The sequence below is a fragment of the Protomyctophum parallelum genome (genome assembly GCF_964188405.1).
Source record: "Protomyctophum parallelum genome assembly, chromosome: 6".
In the NCBI taxonomy this organism is placed as follows: Eukaryota; Metazoa; Chordata; class Actinopteri; order Myctophiformes; family Myctophidae; genus Protomyctophum; species Protomyctophum parallelum.
Window position 1 is genome coordinate 9,001,806 of NC_139701.1, and position 17,594 is coordinate 9,019,399.

The 17,594-nt window shown below is 43.2% G+C and overlaps 1 protein-coding gene across 1 annotated transcript; it reads left to right on the forward strand.

Moving 5' to 3' along the window:
• Positions 1–16,388: 16,388 nt before the first annotated feature.
• LOC310860902 (small ribosomal subunit protein uS3-like) lies at positions 16,389–17,150 on the forward strand (the record flags this gene model as incomplete). Its single annotated transcript, XM_083768090.1, has 1 exon — positions 16,389–17,150. The coding sequence occupies one exon, from the start codon at positions 16,389–16,391 to the stop codon at positions 17,148–17,150; it is 762 nt and encodes a 253-aa protein (XP_083624216.1).
• Positions 17,151–17,594: the final 444 nt, after the last annotated feature.

Genomic DNA, 17,594 nt, shown 5'->3' on the forward strand with positions numbered 1-17,594 from the left:
CTTGTAGATCGGCTATTTTCAAATTGCCGAAATGTATTTAGACCTTATGGCTGAAGTCACAAGTGGTTAATGTATGTTTTGTAATATTAATAATCTACAACGTAGAGGCCTAAGGCCTCACTCACACTTGTTGATCTAGCATACAACATTGATGCATGCTATAGATGTAAGCAAGATGTAAGTGTCATGGCCGCCCAATGCATTTCCAATGGAAGTCACATGGTCTGATACAAAATGTTGGACTACAAGCTGTTCCTATGGCTTGACTGCCCCCCTCATACAACACAAATGTTGTGTCAAACCATGTGACTCCCATTGGAAATGCATTGGGGCAAGATGTATCACACCCTATACAACAAGCATACATCAATCGGTTGCGAAGGTGTGAGTCAGGCCTCAAAATGCTGGGACAACGCTCAACACGTCCCAAACTCTTCTCTCTTCTGGCTCCAAAACTGAAAACTGCAGACCCACTTAGCCCGTAACACTAGCTGTAGCACTTGCCCTAGCCTCGAAGACCTTACAGGCATATGCAAATAAGGCTCAATTTAATATGTAACTTGGATAGCATTTTATGTAGACATATATAGCACTCTATAGTATATACGCATAGTTTCATTATATAGATATTCCACTGTTAGGTACTTAGCTTACATATGATTTATGATGACTATTTTTGAGGGGCACTAGCCCCTCCTACAGTATATTCAGCTATTAGTGTAGATTTCCGTCTTACACGAACATTAAATTCCCATTGACAATGAATGGACAATTTTACGTTATAGTGTCTGAGCAAATAGACATGTTATGTCATGATGATGCACAATGATAAGAACGCCCCTCACTTCACACAAGTGTGATTTTTATATATATGATGCATTACCATGTTTTTGTTCTTGCTTACTGTAAATCGCTCTGGATTCAGAGCGTCTGCTTCGCCCCAGCTCTCTCTGTGCATATGAATACTGTGCTGCATTAATGTCATTCACATTGTTATGATCGAGGCTGTACAGTAGCCTACTGTATGTTTTCAAATTGCGTGGGTGTGATTCCAGCAGACGTTCAAACCAATGTCCGCAGTGGTGGAGTAAAGTAAATGTACTTAAGTAAATAAAGAAAGTACATTTACTTAAGTACTGTACTTAAGTACGATACTTCACTACATCTCAGAGGCAAATATTGTGCTTTTACTCCACTACACTTATTTAAAAACATTAGCTACTAGTTACTTTGATGATTATTACAAAATATATATTACCCACTTCAGCTCTATATACATTTCGGCTATTTGAAAATGGCAGGTCTACAAGCATTGTGAACTTGTAGATCGGCTATTTTCAAACGATTTTTATACTTGAAATAGGACAAATTCTGCATAAAGAGTACTTTCTACTTTTGGTACTTTAAGTACATTTTGATACAAATACTTTTTGTACTGTTACTCAAGTAAATTATTAAAGTATTTCTATATTGCAGCATATTGATAGTTTTACTCAAGTACAATAATTTAAGTCTTGAGAGCGTACAATCAAACCTAGCCTCTGTACCCAGGCTTTTGTTTTCGTTTGCGTTCTGTCAGATCGATGAACCAATATTCTCCAGCACATTGCAAGCTCCATGCGCGCCCGCCCCTCTAGGCCCCTCTAGGCCCCTATAGGCCCCTCTAGGCCCCTATAGGCCAGGCTAAATCAAACCAAATGGACCTGTAAGGGGCTGCTATTTTTTGAAGAAATCGTGAAAGTGTGTGCAAATCTTTGAATATATTATCATTTTTTGAAGCGAACGTCTTTATCTCAAATCTTTGGATCCGCAACCACATACAGTAGGCCTACATATCATTAGCTGACATGAAGAAGTTAGAGAACCCCTGATTATATCAAACATAGGTTTATCCAGAAAACTGATTTTAGAAGACACTTGTTGAATCGGTGTCAGGTCTTAATGGATTCAGGTCAAACGACCGTCATAGTCCTTGCAGACTGGACGCGTTTTTCTTTTGTTTTAATTGAAAATGGTACACAGTATGAAATGAATGGGAGGACCAGACATCTATTGGTTTAACACAGCTTGACCTCAATCTGGCAAGAAATGAAGTAATGTGGCATTTGTAGACATTTCAATCAATAAATAAAATATGTTTTATCGCTACAGAAGAACCAATGAGAAAATGCATCAGTGAACACGAACAGGTAAGTTTTTCTCAATTATGGGTGGAAAAAAATCAAGCAAGTGGAAAAATTGTGTGTGTGCGACTGTGCGTGCGTGCGTGCGTGCGTGCGTGCGTGCGGAGAGAGAGACAGAGAGGGATGTACTGTACATGCGATATACGTGAATATGAGCATGTGTGTCAAAGCGAGGAAAGCAAATTGAGAGTGGTAACATAAGAGTGTGAGGGTATAGTCCGACCGTAGTGCAAAAAAACCAGCAGGAAAAAAACAAAAACGCCATGGTTTCCCAGAAACCACACGCAGGCCTGGTTGCCATGGGAATGCTGCAGAGAGCTCTCGCACCCAAACCAACCAATGGGCTTCCTCGTTTTTTGCCGCGGGAAAACCTGGCTTGTTGCCTAGGAGACCAGAGGCTGCATGTGTTCCAAGTGAGAGAGTAGTATTTCCAGTGCTCTCTCTTTTTTATTCCCAGAGTTCCCTTTGTCTCGCGTTAGATCTCCCGACAGCCGTGCGTGAGATTCGTGAATGTTGCTAAATAACTGCGGGCCGTCTTGTCAGGACAGGTGATCTATTTAGTCTTGCTATTGTGTGTTTTCTAGTGAGGGCAGTGAAATCTTATGTGTAACCTGCGAACCGCTCTGCTCTAATCCGCCTGCGATAAATCAAGGGCATCATCGAGGCATGAACAGAATAAGCCAGATAATAATAGAATAATTTGTCCAATTTAAAGGGATATTTCCCTTTAAAAAAAAAAGTGGGCTCAATTTATCGTCTACTCTGGCTTTTGTGAACACCCTCAGCGTTTTTACGTTGCTCCATTCAGTATTTACTAGATTGTTGATACTAGCCCTTACCCGTTGTGAGATATTTGCCCCCCCCCCATTGTGGCCGTGGGGGGTACTGCGCCAGGTGTGTTTTTAATTCACTAATAAATTCATTAATAATCATTAATGTGTCAAATCAAAAAAATGGCTTCGTTACGCCCTCCATATTCATATGGTCAATGCCTGTGTGAAAAGAGCGATTGGTGCAGGCAATGAGGAGCTACGGCTCTGACACTACGGCTCTGACACACACACAGACAGACAGACAGACATTGTTAGAATTATAGTATGATATTCGCTTTATCAGACATGCCCCCATCCTAAACAAATCTATTGTAACTTCAAACTACATTTTCAAAACTACTATTTTAACCATGACAGATTCATCAAAAATACTAAAAGTACTAGACTGAGCCCTGCATCAAGCCCAGAACAATAAACCACCTTGTGACTGTAAATGGCACGTTCAAAAGTTAATTTATGTAAAAACTTCAAGGGTTTTGGGGACAAAGTATTCCAAAGGAGCTTCGGAGCAAAAGAGTGAGAATAAGTTTATTCTAAACATGATGAATTATTGATAAGGAAGCCATCTGGTGATGCAAATAACCTCCCACTAATTCACCAAGGACGTCACCTGTGTACAAGAAGACAGCGGCGCAATGCAGGGGCAAACAGCTCACTGTGCCATACAAACACGTGTGTGTGTGTGTGTGTGTGACATGTGTGTGTGTGACGTGTGTGTGTGTGTGTCTACAATAAAACTTTTGGCATTGGCGGCTATACAGTTTTCTTTTTTAATTATTTTATTAGTATTCATCCCGTCGGCTGGCACCTCAGAAGGACCGGTGTGCTGTGGGCACGTTTTGATAACCGCAGCGCCACTGCCCTAAACATATAATGTTGTTGTTAGTAGGAATGAACAAAGAAACACCCAGGAGGAAGTGGACTAAGAAAAGGGAGGAGCCAAACCGAGTTGCTGTTTCTACACAAAACAGAGCGGTACCTCTGGAGGCAAAATAACTGAGTGGGTTTCCAGATTTATTCTCGGGAAACTCTAGACTAGTAGTTCCCAAACGTTTTAGCTTGTGACCCAAAAGAGAGATTAGATGTTTGCACAGGACCCAAAGTAGTGAAAATAGCAGATCTACAAGCTCGCAACGTGACGCTTCGCACAAGTTGTCATGTTTTGGACTATAACTCTTGAACTATATTAATCACTGGATTCCTTGTTTCATGATGTTCATTTCTTCAAAACACACACTTACAGATTTGGTATAAAACTCACTCAAATCAGTTATTAGACATTGGGCTGTATTTTAGTACCAGGTCTTATTACTTAACTTAAGACATGGAGGCAGAATAGCCAAATGGCCTCCAGGTCTTAAGTTAAGTAATAAGACCTGGTACTTAAGACACGCAAAATACAGCCCATTGTCTCTGAAGTCATGTAATCAAAATGATTTACATTTCTTTCCAAATTGACTATACGATTAACTACTAAATGCGAAAAATGCCACAAATACTTTCGGTATATCGAGGGGCCTCGATAGGTCACAGCTCCAAACCCGCTTTCACTTCATGCCGTGAGAAGGCAACCCAGCCTGGCCGAGATATGTATGAGCCCTGTGGAACCCTTTTCTAGTTGCATGTGTTTTTGTCCTTTTATATGTTGGAAGTGTTTTAAGGCAGCATAAAACACACACCACCCTCCAACTCTTCCGTGAACAAGAGCAGCCCTCATGGGAAGTAGGAGCGCTATAGCGTGACGTTTCTTCCTTCCAGCAAGGCTGTGCCTTTTATAGAGCAAGTGTAAAGATGGATGTTTCTCAAGATATCTAAAATAAGCTTTCAAACACACTTGTGTTGAGCTTGACATGTTTGTTGTTATTGGTTGCGTAAGGCTAAGCCAGCATGATGACATAGACTTTGGATACCTCAGGTAAAAGGACTGCTTGCTATAGGCTTCTACTCCATTACATCTCGGATCCAAATATTGTACTTTACCTCCACTATATATTTTTGAAAACATTAGTTACTAGTTACTTTGTAGATTTGTAGATAGAGTATTATTACAAAACATACATTAGCCACTTCAGCTCCATATACATTTCAGTCATTTGAAAATAGCCGATCTACAAGCTCACAATGCGTCGCATCGTGAATTGCTCATACATAGATCATCAGTGACAGTAACTTTTGTATGAATATGGTTCATGTTTGTGGAGTTATTTGTTCAGTATAATCCTATATTCCAAGTGTTCATTTAAAATAATGTATTCCTCTAAATCTGGGTAGTAATGTAAAAAGAAAAAAATTAAAGAAAAAAGAAGAGCCCCTGCCTCTCCAAGTCCCTCTGCACGTCCCTGTTTGAGCTGGCTGGAGTGCAATCAGAAGTACATGTCAGAGTCAAATTTGGCAAATGTTTAATTCATGATTTTTGGATCGGTAAACAACACCGATTTAATACTATAGGAATAAGACTGGACGCAGATGTGGCTCTGGTTTGCTGAGCCAGAAACACATTTTGACTCATGGCTTAAAGTCTTAAGCAACTTAAGTTCTGCTTTTGTTTGTAGTTAAAAGGTTGAACTGTGTTTGGAGCTGTATGATCTTTTGTAAAGTGATTGAAATTGCCATAATTGACGTTGACCGTAGGACCGTTCTGTCAGGATGTACTGTACGGTAATTTTTTTCTTAGGTAGACTATATGTCAAATAGATAGATTTACACCTCAGGTGTAATGGAATGACTGGTGACCGGCACAACCTAGTGCGGTGAGGAAGAGCGAGATCCCATACAGCTGTACTGCCAGTGATGTGTTTGGTCCGACGTATTTACAGTCCCACAGGCATTAGTCCGACACCCTATATACCCCAATAATACCCCAAACCCTAATCTCACAGGGAAGCCACATTTGAGTTTTAACCGGCAACACATGTCGGGAGTCACGGGTGAGTCTTAACCTGCAACGCATGTCAGGAGCCACGGGTGTAGTACTGTGGACCAACATATGCCAAAAGTTTTAGGCAAATTTTATGCACATTTATAATAATTATTAAAATAATCATTATTAAATTCAAGAACCGCTGTCTGTCAGTCTGTCCCTTGCCTAGCATAGAGCAAGACAGCTGCTCGCCTAGAGCGCCTCCTCACAACACCACAACGCACAGACAGCCTCACGGAACCTAGCGCCGTGCAGCCCTGTCCTCCAACCTCAATCTGCCCTGCATTACACACACCAAACATTCTAACAATCATCTAAATTACATTAATTTGCGTCAAAAACAACTCATCTCCCCGCAAATCACGTGTCACCAGTGTCGCTGGTGAAATGCATGTTGGGACGGACACTGATTAATACTGGGACACAGTTTTCCGCGCAACATTCCCCTTCAATTATCCAACGCACCTTTCCACACCGCCCCCAGGCAGGCATCAGACATGCATCAGACCCACACGGGAAAATTGGGAAAACAACTCGGACCCATAGTAGCCTACAGCTACTCTTGCGAAGTTGCGTCCGTCAACATAACTTCTTCTTTGGGGAAGCATCACGGCCAATGCGTCGCGCGCACCCAGCGTGGCTGCGTGACACACTGAACAGCTCCATCATAACGGAATACTTATCTGTCGGGGACTCGGGGTGGCCAAATGCCTACCGCCTACCGTTAGCACGCAACAACAACAGGGTTTAACCCGGACGGGGCATTGCCTTGGCAACAGTTACACTACTGTGCATTTTTATATCTGTTGGATCATAATTTAGCCTAAACCCAACTTCCCATAGACCATCTGTAAACAATTCCCCCCTATCAGTAATGTGATCTATCACATTACACACACTGAACATCATTTGCTGTTCATATATTCAGAACGGGTAAGGACTAGTAATAATAAATTAATAATTTACATTTGGGGGATATCTTTCACAATAATATATGCACATGTTCTAGACATTATACGGCAACGGTCAGAGTCACTGTCTATCAATATTCAGTCTACAACTATAAAACACAGAAATACACATAGGCTCACTTCCTTTAATCAAACAACCGTGAATAAACTTGAACAAATGAACCCCAACAGAATACTGGTGCACTCTCTCTCTCTGGTTTGTTATTTAGCCCATTCTGACCGGGCACCCATTTTGGTGTTGGCATCATGTTATGCTTTAGCTATTGAAAAATAGCAGATCTACAAGCTCATATCGCGCCACCGAGTGGCGCGATACGAGCTTGTAGGTCTGCTATTTTTGAAAAATCGAAGACACTTTTAGAATCTGATCTCAAGTCAGAATGGGTTAATAATGAAACTGTCAGGATGTAATAGACATTTTTAGAATCTGATCTCAGGTCAGAATGGGTTAGACAGATGGGCACTGGGCATTCTTGGAAATGCATGCCCCACCACAGTTATGTCTGTGTCCCTTTTATGCCCATATATGGAGTTATTTATCTGGACAAATATGGAGTCTATGCAGGTGTCGGAACATAATTGTGATGTCAGAACAGGCCAGCTGCATATATGGAGATCTAGGGGTGGTCAGGTGTGATCAATTGGCTAAATCGGGCCCTGTCCAGAGCCTGTGCAGGGGCCCTGCAGAGCCTCTAGAGCAGTGCCCATTGGGCTCTGACCTACTTGGACCGATGCAAGTTGGAGTTCTTTGTCAGGCATGCCCAAATATGGAGTCTTTGCAGATGTTAGAATGATGTCAGAACAAGACAGCTCCATATGGAGATCAGGTCCAGAGCCCGGGAAGAGGCCTTTTGTGGCGGTTCTGGACAACCGTGGGTCCGACCGACTCGACACCGGGCACTGCACTCCCTGCGGTGTCGAACGCATGTGTCGAATTTGAAGTCGGTGGGGCGAATTGGTTCTCGAGTTACGTGCATTACAGACCTACAGACAGAGAGCATATCACACAAAATAACTCAACAAGAACAGAACAAGCCAAGCCTGATGTCAACATTGTCTGCTTATTGCCGTTTGCGTGCATGCGCAGGTGCGTGCATGCGTGGGTGCGTGGGTGCGTGGGTGCGTGCGTGCGTGCGTGCGTGCGTGCGTGCATGCATGCTCTAACATAAAGGTCTGGAAAAAATATGGTTATCCATAGAGAGATAAGCCCCTCTTTGGTTTTATTTACAAATCCAAAACCACAGTGCCGTACAAACACCTAGAGAGAAATATATAAAAGGCCAAATCAAAGATCAGCGCTACAAATTAAATACTAGTTCATAGTAGTTTATGAATAAAATATAATAGTAATCAATTAAGCTGTTGTTTCCATTAGGTTTAATAATGGACGTTTGATAGGAACAGGGTTGAAAACCATGCACGAGTTTGCTGACGTGGAACATATGGTCCATAAATAAAACCACTTCAATCCTCTGGTCTTAGTGAAACACACCTTACTGGCAATGGTACGTTTTTTATTTTTTATTTTTTTTGGTCTACACCAAATCCCTGTCAAATATAGCCAAGCTACGACTTAGATCTGCTATTTTCGGCTTCTGTTCCCCCCATAATAGGGATGCTGGGGTTCAAGTGGTTAATTTACAGACTCCCTTTGTAACACCGTGGCATGATCCCATCTATAGCGCTCTTCCATTTTCCTTCTTGTTCTTCCTGTAATTGTCTTTGACTCGTATGCTCGCCAAAAATAGCAGATTTTCATGCTCACAATGTGTCACGTTGTTACAGTGGCTTGGAAACGTGTTAATTTCAGTAAGCGCGCGTCGTGCAAACACGTGTGTACAATAGATTTGTCTTTATACTGTGGGTTTTCTATCCTTTTCTCTCTCCGTTTCCCTTAAAATGTTCTCATTTGTACTTCCACTCTCTCTGTACCAAATCTCTCCCTCTCTTTTCGTCACACTCCTTTCCTCATCTTCATCTTTCTTTGTCTCTCTTGCTGCCTCTGTCTCTCGTCTGTCATCCTATTAGTGTTTCTCTTGTTGTCACTTCCCCATCCTCTTCCTCCTTTATCTTGCCTTTGACTTTTTCTGTCCCCTTGAACCCCTTCTTTTCCATCTCTAATTGCCTCCCTTTTTTCCCCTCTCTTCACCATCACTCTCCCCCACCCACAGCTCTTCCTCCTTTCATTTCCCCATATCTTCCATTTCTCTGGAGGAGTGGATGGGGTCTTCAAAGTGCTGCGTAGACGGATAGAAGAGACTGGATTTCTGGCCAACAGGGAGATGGAGGCAGTGGCACTGGAGGCGAGGGCTTTGTTAGTCTTCAGCAGACAGATTTCAAGAAAGAAATGATTAAAGTTTGGCCATATTAAAGTTCACATAAAGTTTAGAGTGCCATAAATAGTTCAGCGTCTGATGAAACGGAGCTTTTTCGCTCACATGGCATTACAAGTGATGTATAGCAGGCAGCAGCTTCACAAGTTTTAGCCTTGCTTTGTTGATATCAGTGGTGGAAAGTAACTATAAGATTTACCCTGTACTTCAGTACAATTTTGAGGTATTTGTATGCTTTACTGAAGTAGGTACTTATATACTCAGCTACAATTATTTGAAAACATGAATTTTTAGCCAGTTACTTTGTTGATTCTGAGTATTAACCACTTAGCCACTACAAGCTTGTGATCTGCTATTATCAAAAGATAGTTTTTTATATATTTGAAAACTTGTGAAATGGGACATTTTACACAATGAGTATTTTTACTTTGGGTACATTTTGATGCCAATACTCTTGTACTTTTACTAGTACATTTTGAACACCGGCCTTTTACTTATAACAGCATTTCTGCATTGCCGTATTGGTACTTTTACTTAAGTAAAACATTTGAGTAAGTTTTTCCACCACTGCTTGTTCTACAGGTATGAATGATGTAAAAGACAGACCATGGTGGCTTTTTGAGGGACAGGGACGCTGGCTGGCCTCTCCTATGCCCAGCTTTGTGTGTCTGTGTGTACCCCATAGCGATGATTTGATTGGCTGAGGGCTTAAAAAGTGAGGACAGAAAAGTGAGGACGCCAAAAGTGATTGGCCGGAATGTGATGATGTATGATGATAAGAGCTCCCCTCACTTAACACATGTGTTAGAAACACAGAGGATACAGTTAGAGAGAACTAATTAAGGCTCTGTACATGAACAGCATACATCATTTATTGGTTGAATTGACCCCAACAACCTGGATACAGTCATCCATCCATCCATCCATCCATCCATCCATCCATCCATCCGTTAATCCTCCCTCACACCCTCCAAAGTTATTCCAATATTCCGTGTAGCAGCTGAATTTCTCCACTTTGTAATCGTCCGTGCGTGCGTGTGTGCGTGCGTGCATGCGTGCGTGCGTGCGTGCGTGCGTGCGTTTGCCAAGGCTGGGAATGCTCTGGGCGAGCAGTGCTATTTATAACTGACATTGGCAGAGTTGCATAAGGACACAGTCATCATCAGCACAGAGAGAGAGAGAGAGACAGTGAGGCTGTGATGAAATGGGAGGCGGAAAAAAGAGAAAAGAAGAGAAGAAAGTGGGCGATTAATCAATGAATCAATCAATGTGTCTGTCTGTAGTATCTATTTACCTATCCATGCATCCATCTGTCACAGTGTGGCTTTGAAACCGAACAGTTGGATTCTGTGTAACCTTGCACCGTCATCTCTATCTCTCACTTTCTGTCCTTGTCCTCTCTCTGACACTCATCTCATCTCTCTCTCCCTCCCTCTCTCTCTCTCCCCTACTATATGGACGTGACATAATCAGTAATCAGTAATAAAAAACCCCATCATGTACAGTTGTGTCAGCTGCCATGTTGTTCCGATTGCCTCTCGTGACAAAAGGTGAAATATGCATGGTGCCATTTTCACGCAGCAGGGCCCCTCGTTGATGTGGCTCTTTGTCATTCATGCATGATAGTCTGGGTTCGTCTAATACTAGGGGTGGAACGATACATTTTAACAGCGATACGATACGTATCACGATACGATACATGGACGATGTTGGTTCATTATGGCGATATGATACGATTCAATGATTTGAAATAACCCTAACCCTAACCCAGTAACTATTTAAAATGCATTGACATTATTAATAAGCTAAGTTAACCCCTCTTTTTATTTTTTCTTCTAAAAATTGCGAAATACCATGCGATTATTTGCATAGCAAAACAATTCGATACTGATTATTTGCATTGCAAAACGATACGATTCCATACATACCGGTAGTGGTAGTCAATGTTGCTGTTTTCATTTGGATATACCTCGATTCCTGAAATAAAAATTGTTTTTTTGATGCGGTTACTATATCGTTACACCCCTATCTAATACGGTACCGTCACGGATGGTTTTACATGAATACCTCCTCCGTTTGAACGAAGAACGGATGATTTTTCTGTACACATATACATACTCACACACCTGCGTGAATACAAAAACACACACACACACACACACACACACACACACACACACACACCCCTCCAAAAACGAAAAGCACACGAGCATGCAGGGGCACAAAAGCTATAAATAAAAATACGGCATGACAGCATACATGAAAAACACTCGTAAAAACCTTAGCCACTCTTCCAGGTCATCATTTTTGTGATGACAGCTATGATGTTTTTATCCCAAGGACCGTTTTCCGTGCAAAACAAAATGCTTGCAGTGCATTCCGAATCATGAAACCCCCCCTATAGTTTGATCCCTCGCATGCTACTTGCAGCATTTAAAATTTGTTCAATTTTGCCTGCATATACTGTAGGTTCAGCAGCAGCTGTCACAGATTCTCCTATAGGGGAACTGAATTTCAGTCTTTGTGAGATGTGTTACTATAGACACCAACGAACACATTGGTGAAGAAAGTTATTGGTAAGGAATTTATTCTCAGATTGGACATTTTTCTGACAATATTCCCTGACTACTGTGTGCAGGGCATACAGTATTTGTTTCCGTGTCTAATCTCACACGCAGTACATACACCTCGCACGCACGCACGGTCGCACGCACGCACGCACACATACTGTACACACGCGCGCACACACACGCACACACACACACACGCACACACACGCACACAGGCATCCAGCCTGCTTGCTCCAGAGAGATGCTAGCTGTGTAGAAAGGCGTAGCTCCAGTGTTAATCCTGGGATCAATGGCAGGGTCTGCTCTTTCATGATTGCTTCACAGCGGCCTCGATCTGTCACATGACATCATGTCAGCGAGTGCTCAGCGCAAAACGTGCACACACAAGCCGATCAAATGCACGCCCGCGCACACACACACACACACACACACACACACACACACACACACACTTTCTCTCTCTAAGATCAAAGAACACACTCTAGTGCCTATATGCCCTATGGGCATATCAGTAATAATAACCGTTTTTGTATTGACTTGTGCTTTCATTTGAAATGTACCCATACTTGGAACGATGCAAGTTGGAAATGCATGCCCCACCCAGTTATTATGTCTGTGTACCTTTTATGCCCATATATGGAGTTATTTGTCATGCATGCCCAAATATGGAGTCTATGCACATGTCAGAACATATTGTGACGTCAGAAAAGGCCAGCTCCATATATGGAGATCTAGGGCCTCTGCATGTCCAGAGCCTGGGCAAGAGGCCTTTTGTGGCGGTTCTGGACAACCGTAGGTCCGACCGACTTACGGCAAGGCACTGCACTCCCTGTGGTGGTGTGGAACACGTTTGGCGAATTTGAAGTCGGTGGGACGAATGGTTCTCGAGTTACGTGGATTACAGATGTACGTACAGAGACTTGGAAGTTAGGTTAGGTCAGGATTTAGAAGGCATTTTTAGAATTGGGTTATGGGTTAATCTGAATTTACTGAACTCACTTTTTTGCCAGGTGAAACCTGCATGGTTTAGGACCTAGTCATAATTGGCTGCCCCTAAGCCAATGGGAGTCTAAACCCATACTCTGAAACGCAGCCTAAGCCAATGGGAGTCTGAACCCATCCTCTGAAGCGCCGCCTAAGCCAATGGGAGTCTGAATAGTGCTTCTAGTATAGGGACCTAGTCATTATTGGCTGCCTCCTAAGCCCTGAAATGCCACAACTTGGGAGTCTGAACCCAGACTCTGCAACGCTGCAGCATGGAGTGAGTGGCAACAGCTGCTAATGTTATGAGCTAACTGTGGAGCTACAGGAAAGCCAGTGATTAAACCAACAAAAGAACGTCGGAAACAAACAAAAACAACGGCCGGGAGGTTGTGACAGAGAAACATACACGTTAATAATTTTAAAAAAGGAAAAAAAAAGGGGACAAATGCACAACGGAGACAGCACTTGTTTCACCTGGCAGTTAATGATATGCATGCCGTGTCATTCTTGTTTTAACTTACCTTTTTCTTTTTAATAAAGGTAACTCACCTTTTTGTTAGGTTTCACACTTCACAGAACACAGTTCCCCAAATCACACCTTTAATATAAACTCAGCTTTCTACTGCTCAGTGAAATCCTGGTTTACTTAATGTGTTACTCAGAGTGTAAGCTCTATATAAGCCAAACGAGTCTATTTGGCTTTACAGTTGTACACGCTCAGGCCGGGTTTATTTAGCACTCAGGGTTTCGCAGTGTGTTCCTGGGCTGCACTGTGCTGAAACACCACAGCAGTAGTTGTTTAAGGGCAACGAGAGCATAATAACTCATTCCCTGTTCCTTGGCAGGCCATGAAGTGAGCTGAACACTTTCTAGTTTCTCACTCCTCTCCTTTACTCTACTGCTTCCCCAGTAATTTCCAATAACATCCCATCTGGCTATGAGTGATAGAAATACTAATATTTCACTGTTTAACAATGCAACTATACTGGATGTGCAGATCAAAATTATGATAACATGACACGGGGCGGTTACAAACAAACAGATTCCAGCGGCACAGCAAAATGAAAAAGTCTCACTTTGAATAGTGGGCTCTGATTGGTCACCCACAACTCTGGGGTGAGCTAAATGTAATTCAATTCAGTGCCCGAACAATCTCCCCAGGGATTTATTTTTTCCTGTGGCAGATTGATCTGATTTCCACGCTACAAAGATTCATGCTCTTCCTAGCAATGATAACACGTAGGGTTGTCCAGATCCGATCACGTGATCACTAATCGGGGACATCCCTATAGTATCAATATGAATGATATCCATATCCTGATATTAGACTGGATATTGTCTGTGATTTGGGATATTATGGCATAAGTGTGAAAAATCGGTATCGGCAGAAAAATCAAATGATCGGAATTGGATTGGGAGCAAAAAAAAAGCTGTAGAAGGCTATTATCTAAAATAAACATTGCAAAGAAAGGCTGTGTGTGTCCAATATATCACACTGCCCACACAGTCCAGAGGCAGTGTCAAAGGATTGTTACAGTATCTGCGTCATTATACTGACACCCCTGCATACCCCCCACCCCCTCCTCTCTTTCTTGCAACTATTGGCTGCATTCCAGGTCCATCATTAATTCAACCAATAGCATAATGTTCCCCTCCTCCTCCCCTCTTCCTTCACATGGCCTCAGTGTCCCTGGCTTTTAAACCACCCACTGGCTCTTCTCCATTTGGACTGCTTTCAGATTGGAGCTATAGTGTCTCTCTCTCTACTTCACTTTATTGCCCTCAGTGTCATTGAGTTCCTCCATTAAAAAGGAAATCCAAAACTCGCCTGTTGTGTTTTCAGCGGAAAAGGAAAAGGATGTGTAGTGTTTGTATGCTGAGAGCGTTTGTGTTATTGGGTGAATAGCTAGGGGCTTTCCATTTGGGATAGTGGCTGTGAAACAACATAGTAGTAGGAGAGGACGACCTAGAGAGAGGATAAAATGGTATATGTTATACAAACTATATAATTGAGGGGCGCTAGCCCGTCCTCCTCTATGTCCAGCTTTGAGGGTTTGTGTAAACACAAACATTGAATGCCATTGACAATGAATGGCCAGCTTTGAACACAAACGGGGGTTATTTTAGAGGGATGATAGCCTCTCCTATGTCCAGCTTTTGGTGTGTGTAACCCAAATTTTATCCTAACACAAACTAGGAAGTAGTGTAGCGGAGGCACGGAGAGTTTTGATCTCTCAAGGAGGGGTTCGAGCCCCCTTTTTCGACGGATTCGGGGGATTTTAACCCCCGTGAACATTAAATCCCATTGACAATGAATGGACAATTTTGAGTGTTTGTTTAAACACAAACATTGCGTAACACAAACATTGAAGACGAAGGTGAGGACGCAAATTCTGATTGGCCGGAATGAGATGATGTACGTCTTGTACGATGATCAGATCGCCCCTCACTTCACATGGGTGTGATTTTTAAGGGGCGCTAGCCCCTTCCTTATATAAACAGCTTTTGTCCCCACTCTCCACACGTCTCAAGATTTGCCATTGGCTATGAAAGGGGAATACTGGTCAAATGTCCGCTAAATCTTGTCCCCGCCCATCTCGATATTTGCCATTGACAATGAACAGATAAATGACGTCAGAATTCCGCTAAATATTACGTAAATTAAACATCAAAACATTAAACGCCATTGAAGGGAAAATGTATGTCATTGTGAACGAGCAAATCATCCAACCAATCACAGGCAACAGGCATTTTGTCCCTCCAACGTCTGGCTTTCGGAAATGACGTCATGTGGCATCCTAATATATGGACTTTTTTGAGGGGCTCTAGCCCCTATATTCACCTCTTTGTGTAGATTTCCGTCCTACACAAATTTTACATCATAGTGTCAGAGCAAAACGTCTTAGTCACTATTTTTGTCCTACACAAACATTACATTCCCATTGTTAATGAATGGGGAATTTTACGTCATAGTGTCAGATGACGTAAAACAGAGCAAATAGGCATAGTATCTATTTTACGTTATGATAAGAGCGCCCCTCACTTCACACAGGGGTGATATTTTTTTAATGTTTGTTTTTTAGAGTACCAAATGTGACATCATGGCACCCTGTCACTATATGACTCAGACGAGCTGACTATGACTCAGACATGACCATATAGAGCTGACTATGACTCAGACATAACCATATAGAGCTGACTATGACTCAGACATAACCATATAGAGCTGACTATGACTCAGACATAACCATATAGAGCTGACTATGACTCAGACATAACCATATAGAGCTGACTATGACTCAGACATGACCATATAGAGCTGACTATGACTCAGACATAACCATATAGAGCTGACTATGACTCAGACATAACCATATAGAGCTGACTATGACGTCTAAAACTATATATAGAGTTCGCTATGGCTCAGCCATAACCATATATGTAGTTTCCACCCACACCCAATTATTGCTGATCGTGGCAGCATGACATCAGACCCAAGCCACTTGGAAAAGCGCTATATAAATCTCAACTCAACTTTTATTTGTTCCTTTCAAAGCACAAAGAACCTTTGTTTACAGCCTGTATTTTGTAAAGATGGCAGGGATGCAGACTAGGAACAAGAAGAGGCAGTTTGTCCAAGAAGGCGTCTTCAAGGCCGAGCTCGGCGAGTTCCTGACCCGCGAGCTGGCCGAGGACGGCTACGCGGGTGTGGAGCTGCGCGCCACCCCGACCAAGACCGAGATCATCGTGAAGGCCACGAGGACCCAGAGCGTGCTGGGGGAGAGGGGCCGCCGCATCCGGGAGCTGACGGCCGCCGTCCAGAAGAAGTTCGGCCTCGCGGACGGAAGCGTGGAGCTCTACGCCGAGAAGGTGCCCGCCCGCGGCCTGTGCGCCGTGGCGCAGGCCGAGTCGCTGCGCTACAAGCTGCTGGGCGGCCTGGCCGTGCGCCGGGCCTGCTACGGCGTGCTGCGCTTTGTCATGGAGAGCGGGGCCCAGGGCTGCGAGGTGGTGGTCTCCGGGAAGCTGCGGGGCCAGCGGGCCAAGGCCATGAAGTTCTCGGACGGCCTGATGATCCACAGTGGAGACCCCGTCAACCAGTACGTGGACAAGGCGGTGCGCCACGTGCTGCTGAGGCAGGGCGCGCTCGGCATCAAGGTGAAGATCATGCTGCCGCACGACCCCAGTGGCAAGACGGGGCCCCGGAAGCCCCTCCCTGACCACGTGGTCATCCTGGAGCCCAAGGACGAGACCCTGCCCACTGTGCCCATCTCGCAGAACTTCGGTGTAGAGCGCCCCAGTGGTTCTGAGCGCCCCAGTGGTTCTGAGACGTTTTCAGGGCAAGATAATATGATATGATAACGTGATATTATATTTGTCAAAAGTTTCCAAACCTTTCCGATATCTTTCTAATATTTTCAGAAATGGCAGAATGTACAAGCTTGCAGTGCACAAAGTGACTCGTTGTGAGCGTATAGAACTTCTATTTGTGAATAGTCAACCTATAAATGGATATAAAGTGGTTCAAATGCTATATTAACTACTTTTGCTGGATTCCCCTGGAAACCCCTCCCCCCCCAGGGACTCCTGGGGGTCCCCCGACCCTGGCTGGTTAGCACTGCTAAAATAAAATAAAATAAAATATAAAATAAAATAAAGATCATACCTGTGTGAAGTGAGGGGCTCTCTTATCGTACATCATCATGATGTAAATGTCTATTTGCTCAGACACGTAACTTAAAGTCTCCATTCATTGTCAATGGGAATGTAATGTTTGTGTAAGACAAAAATCTACACTAATAG